At 42.3% G+C, this 6982-nt stretch overlaps 1 protein-coding gene across 1 annotated transcript in view; it reads left to right on the top strand.

Moving 5' to 3' along the window:
• rbfox3a (RNA binding fox-1 homolog 3a) overlaps window positions 1-5975 on the top strand; it is a gene marked incomplete at its 3' end in the record, with an annotated part of 65033 nt that extends 59058 nt beyond the window's left edge. The window contains exons 10-11 of the mRNA XM_079293750.1: window positions 3652-3730; window positions 5931-5975. Coding sequence (XP_079149876.1) covers window positions 3652-3730; window positions 5931-5975 — 124 coding nt within the window. The remainder of the gene's footprint in view (window positions 1-3651; window positions 3731-5930) is intronic.
• Window positions 5976-6982: the final 1007 nt, after the last annotated feature.

Consider the following 6982-nt stretch of genomic DNA (forward strand, 5'->3'; position numbering starts at 1 on the left):
GGGATGAAAGGGGGGATGAGAGAGGAGAGGAGCGTTGAGGGAGGGGATTAGTTCCAAGCCAGTGCTGGTGAAAAGACTGGAATATAAGCCCCAGGAGACAGACAGAGATACAGGGGACACAGAGAGGGGAGAAGGAGGTGAAGGAGGTGAAGAAGAAGATGGCATAGAAGGGGGGAAGGTATGGGACACCAAATGTGCTATATCTCTCTCAAAAATGATTTCCTTCTTTCGTTTAGGTTCCTGCTTCTAGACATGTTTTCTCTGTACATTCCTATATTTGCTTTTCCTCCCCCTATGCCGTCCGTCTCTGTTTCCACACCACGAAAGATGATTTTTCTCATGTTTCTCTTTATTTATAATCTCATTTCTCCCTCCCTTCAGCCATCTACTACTCTTATCACTCTGCTCATTTCCTTTCTTATCTTTCGCTCTCTTTTTTCCTTCTCTGGCTGACGTTACTTTTATTGCGATCCCTCCCCATCATCTGGAAGATAAAACACTTGTCCCCTTTTTCTCATAAATTGAAACGGGTAAAACAAATCATTGCAATCACACACTCTCACCTTTACAACGTACATTTATAGGGACACATCGATTGCTTTTTCATCCCATAGGCCTGTTCTTAGCATGAGTGAGAGGAGGAAATGATTATAGATCTCTCCTCTGGACCCCAGTTAAAATCGACGACCCAATACCTTATGTGTCTCATGCATACTCATTGTGGTTGGTTGGCACTCCCTATCCATTATCAAACCTATTCAATCAAAGCCAACATGCACAAGCTTTATGCCTGGTGGTTGGAGTTGGGGAAGGAGGAAACAATTAACAGAGTATTTCCCAACTGATTAAATTCCCTTTTGATTTGTACTGGTTCAAAGAATCCATATGGTTTTATGTTTGGGGAATAAGTCAAAATGAATCTACTGCCTCACAGTGGCGGCCGTGCATTTTATACCTGGGCCTTCACTGCTGTCCTGCAGCTGAAACACAGCTACGGTTATTATTTGTTTCGTGTCAAAATTAAGCGAACACCTATAGATACACTTTCTGCCGAGAGTGCATCTCCTCTCTGCTCTGACTGCAGCTGGGACTGCTGCGCCTGTGAGTGCTTTGGGGCAGCGGAGGGGCAGCTCCCGTTGCTTGTTCACGACAGTGCAGAACGTACGTGCTTTAACGTCAAAACACCACACAATTCTCCAATAACACCAGAACAAGTCGCTAGACTTGTCACTAGTAGCTTTTGACAAAAAAAAGTCTCCATGAGGGTTTGGAAAGTTGGCAGATTTAGCGAGAAAGTTGCCAAGTTGGCAGCGGCTAAATATGTCCCCAGAACAACACTGGATGCAACAATGGTTCCTATCACATATTAAACCAAACAAAAATCAACATAAAAACAAGTTGTACAAATAATAATATATAAACAAGCACATTAAAGCTACTGCAGATGTAAAAACAAACGCATTTAACTTACCAGAGCTGCTGTTCACTTTTTAAAGACAAAGTGCATCCTCCTTTCTTTGTTAACAGAGTTTAATCTCACGGTTGTTCAGTACATCCGTGCGTTTTAGTTCCAGTAAGAAGTCCTTCTCCATTCATGGACGCCAGTGAAGACAGTCGAGCCTCCCCAGTTGTATTTCTTCAATACCTTTTAATGCGTTTGAGGGCTGAAAATGTCCGCTCGAGAGAGGCAGCAGATGTTGGGATTGTCACCGCCCAACACGTCAGGCTAGCCCACTGACCAATCACGTACTTGTAGGCCAGCTAGCAGCTCTGACACGTCAAAGAATACGCCCAACATGTCAAACTAAAGATCTGGTTGGTTGAACACTATGACAATCAACAATATCGTCCCCATTTACTTGAATCTGCACTGGCTGCAGGTGAGAGTCTGCAGGCCTCTGGCTCTGTTCTACCTAGAGACACAGAGGTGAGATCTGATTGGATAAAAACTCTACTTAAAACAAGCTGCACTGGAAGCAGAGCAAATGAGGAAGACAGGAGCTGTGCAATGAGGAAATAAGATAATTTAAGAAAAATTATTAAATTATAAAATTATTATTATTATTTTTTAAATATATATATAGCTTTGTGATTCTGTTTAGGCCAGCAGAGAAGGCCTTGCAGGCCCTGACGGCCCACCACTGCTGCCTCATATACAGAAAGTTCCTCCAGAGATGCCGAGCTTAACCTACACTGACTGTGAGGAGATAAATACAGGACTACATACGTCCACACTATGGGAAGAGATGGAAATAAAATATAGAATCTCTAAAAATATCAATGAGCTTGTTTAAATAAATGTAGCATTAGAACTAATTTCATAATGTTTGGATTGTAATCACTCCACCAGAACTGTTTCTGGCACTGTATAACCACATGGAGGCATGATCCTCGACACCAGCTTGGATCTATAGCCTTTATTATTTAATTCAATGTTAAGCTTCCCTGATGCATATTCCTTTTATAAAAAGATGGAATTACCGCAAACTATTTGACACACATCACACGGGGTGGATGCTATTACAGCATAGGGATGAATGGTATTTATGGGGCTAATTCTAATAATGCTGTCATGAGTAGTCTGCTGGTGTGGTGTCTGCTGTGTGAAGGTGAACACACACACACACACACAGTTCAAAGATAGTGGGAGAACCAGAGGTCAAAAAGAGCCCACAGCTCTAATCCCACAAGGTGCTCGAGCATAGCCGTTCCCAAACACTGGAGATTTTATCTGGAGATTTTATTTGGGCCGCCAAATAACATTGCACAATTTCTTCCACAGTCTTTTATTTATGATGTATGTCCGCAGTGAACCTTTGAGCCACAGGAGGGAACCGAAATGTTGGTATTGTTCTGGAAATTGTAGGCTGCTTATAACATTGAATCTAATATGAAGAAAAGTGATATTCTGTTTGTTTTACTGATCAGATGAAAACAACTTTTAAGCATACTGTATATCTTTTCGACATGGCTGATTCACCTATTCGAGGTCATTATCTGAGTTAGGAATGATACCCTGGAGGTTTCTGCCAGGTGGTGGTTCTTTACATCACATCGCCTGTAACAGTGATATATTTAGATTTTCCTCACACTTCCCTGTTGTCTCCCTTCTGTCTGTCTGTGGGAGGAAAAATAATTATAGCTGAAAGTTCTATTTACTACAACAAGCAGGCTAAGAAACCGCGGCGTGACGTGTTCTGTCCATCTGTCTGTCTACTGATCCCATCGGCTCGGTTTCGGTACCACGGACTGCTCCCACGCAAGCACTCCTTCATTAAGCCAGACTCATTTCCCCATTCCACAGAACAAGCGCCCACTTGCTTAGCTGTGGGGCTTACAGTGATCCCATACCCAAATGCATAGACACCAAAAAGCATCAAATCACTTGCCAGTATATACATGTGGGGCTAAGGAAGCGCAGACATTTTATGAGACACAACCTGATTATTCGCGACTGGAAAAGATTGAGAGCTGCTGTCCTGGAGGGATACTGTCATTCTTGATCAATGCAGGCCCTGATGTTTGCAATATATCCAAAGATTGTGTTTAGCGTCATCTGTCTGGTGAACATCTTGGAGAAGCTGTCAGACTTATGCTTTTCTACTCAATTGTCACGGTAAACACTGTGTGTGCCTGTTTTCTCCTCTATAGTTATGGCAGAGTCTATGCAACAGCAGACCCATATCACCATGCGATTGGTCCTGCAGCCACATACAGTGTGGGCACTATGGTGAGTCTGTTCCCTGTTTCCTAGCTGCTGACTTAATGTGTGTGCTATCATGATGAACAGCTACAGCATCCTCACTCTGGTGTCTCTGATACCTCACTGTATGACACACCTGCACACATGGATGTTTATTTTACTGCTTTTTCACACCAGAAAAAAAAGTGAAAACTATTCATATGAACTGAATTACTAACAGTAAATAAATAACTCAATCAAATAATTTGCTGACAGGCTTTGTTAATAATCTGGAAAGATCTTTGCACAATGTGTGCTCTTGGACTTGTTCCTGTGAGTTGTTTCCCTCTGAGAGACCCATTATAGTGCTGTATGTGCATCTTTGCCACTTCAGTAAATGAAAAAGGGACATTGCCTTATTCTCAAACTCCCCATTCAATTTCATTGGCTGAAAGCTCCTTGCTTGCTTGAAATCCAATCGAGACTGAGGATTCAGATTCCTCCCCACTGACAGTCTCTTCAAATTTTGCAAGGGGGAGAGTTGAATGGTTAATGTTTGTTTTTAGCTAGCTTTGCAGCTAACATCAAAGATGAAAAAAAAGTCTTTCCAAAGAAGATGGGGGAGAAACTGAGAGCACCATTTGTTTTCTTCCGTGGGTGTGGGCAGGGACTTCCTCCAAAGATTAACGACCATCTAGTAAATGCTTCGACGTGCCGTGGGAGATTAAAGTAGGAGAGAAAGATAGAGCACAAAAGGAGCAAAAGTAGGAGAAGGAGAATTGAAGTTCTTGGTCGCGAACGGGCTGCAGCCGGAGCAGCGTCTTGGACAGATGAGATGAGGGTTGATGCTGAGTGCTGACGTGCTTGTGATGACGGAGATCGAAAGCGCCACCACCTCCCCTATGTGTCCCCCAAACTGCCCCATTCCTCCCTAGTGCAGCTGCTAGCTAAAAGCCTTCATTAATTACGACATTTTTGTCCTCTTCATTTACTTAAATAAAACAGTGGCCTCTGTTTTCCTCCTTATTACTCGACACGTTCTTCTCTCTTGTCATCAAATTACTCCTCCCGCTTCCCCCACTCTCCCATATCCAAACCCCTCACTACCAATGTTTATTCCTAATTCTCAATAAAATAAAGACATAACACTCCATTGATCTTAAACTTTCTCATGCCTCACATTCTGAACTTAAGCCCCAAACAAGGTAAGGTAGTAATGATGTGACTGATGAAGGCAGAATTATTGGTTGGAGAACACTTTTTCTTGAGATGAGAATCATCATCGATCTGCATCCGACAACCATGCATACCGGTAGTCACAAATATTGTGGAAAGTTGTAATTGTAATTGTAATATATCCATTCTGGTCTGCTATTAGGTTGGTCTGAACAGAGAACAGATATGGCTCACTCGTTAGCTACTTTCATCATCAGCTCTGGAAAAAAAGATGTTTGCGCCTGAAATGGATGATGGAAGCAGCTAACGAGTGAGCCGTCTCACTTCTTTCTCATCTCTGTTGAGAGTGAAACACGGCATGTACAGTGTCCATTAGGCAGGTGCTAGTGGAGAGTGTAACGTTAGCCAGAGCTAGCAAAATGTCAGAAATTTGGCAATATTTTACACTGGAAAATCCCACCAGTTAAAGGGCAACATGTCTTTAATGTGTCTGGTATTGGATCGGTATCGTCTGATAGTTCAGGTATGGGATCGGTATCGTATGGAAAATATTGGATCGGAACATCTAGAATAAAATGTCTTAACTTTTATTCCTTTTTATTTGCTGAACTGGTGTATACAGTAAAAGACAAGCCAGGGCTGTCAAGGAGCAATCACCTTTTGTTATTATGTGGTTGTGGATTCACAGCTTGTTAAAGAGCAATGACGGTTGTCTCATGTTCGTCTCACCTCAGCTGTGTTTGGCCAAATAGACTTTCTGGCCACAGATGACAGCAACTGTTAGTGATTCAGTCACTTACTTGTGGTCATTTTGTTGTCTTTGTTCACTGCTGGGTTGAATGCTATCAAGAATCAAAATGAAAAACTAGCTTAGAAATCCACGCTCACGTACATGCAACAAGCACATACACACAATCCCATTCTTCCCACAACTACCTTCTGCACAACATTTGAAAGTGGAAAAAGGGAGGAGCGTTTCTTTGGAGGAAAGAGAGAAGTTCATTTTAATATTAATAATACAAAGGTTCTACGTTGAATACTGATTGGAGCTTTTTCATCTTTGATGTTGCAGGCTAGCCTTTACAGAGGAGGGTGCAGTCGCTTCACTCCCTACTAGAAAAGAGAGCGGCACGTCCCCTTTCCTTCCCCGCAAAACAGACACAAAAACAGCAACAAATGAAATGACTTAATAACCATCTTCACCCTCTTCATGGAAAACTAAAAACACATGTGACCCTGAAACTCCAGAATCACTCTGAAGTTGCTTCCCTATTGTACACACTGTCATTTATTGATGTAATGTACTTATTTTGGAAAATAAGATTTTCTTACTCTGTGTTGACTTAAATGTATTTGTATTGCCATGTGTGCAGTGGTAAACAAAAAAGACAACATTCAATGTAGACAAAGGAGGGAAAGAGTAGAAATGGGAATCTTTTAGTCTCCTCCGTCTCACTCTCTTCCTCAGCTGTTTCAGGGTGGCCTTCTGCGCTAGTTTTAATCCCATTTAATTTCTCTACCTTCATTGTTTCAATTAGTCATTTTCCCCTTATACATTAAAAGCACTAATGTTCAGCAATTACAGTTTGAGCAACACATTTCAGATTGGATTTATTAAGTAAATGATACGGCCATTCCACCCCCTCAGAGAACCGGCTCCAATCTAACCGGAGCTGAGTTTCAGACCGGCTTAATGGGACTTAGAGCTGCTCAGCCCAAAGGGGGTGAAACGGCAACAAATCGCTACCAGGAAGTGATGCATTATAAAACCCAGAAGGTGAGAGGAAGAGCGTGATGTATTACTGAATCTGAATGCAGGAGGAAGTGATGTATTAGCAGGGTGTGAAGCAAGAGCTATGACAGCCATTGCTAAAATAGGGCGCAGTGTAAAAATAGGGCCTATTGATCGTTGGCATAGGGCCAGAGGCAGGAGGTATCCCATTACTGCTGAATGGCTGAGAAAACCACATTATTTCTGTTTCATGTCTGGTCACGTCCTGCTCACGCTAAGCAATAATCCCACAGTTGCTCAATATGCATATGGAGGCATACTGACAAGTATGTTTGACCCCTTAGTGAACAGATGGGAGGGTGTGATCCTCTTGCATTTAGTTTGAATACTTG

The sequence above is a fragment of the Melanostigma gelatinosum genome, assembly GCF_949748355.1.
Source record: "Melanostigma gelatinosum genome assembly, chromosome: 21".
Lineage (NCBI taxonomy): Eukaryota > Metazoa > Chordata > Actinopteri > Perciformes > Zoarcidae > Melanostigma > Melanostigma gelatinosum.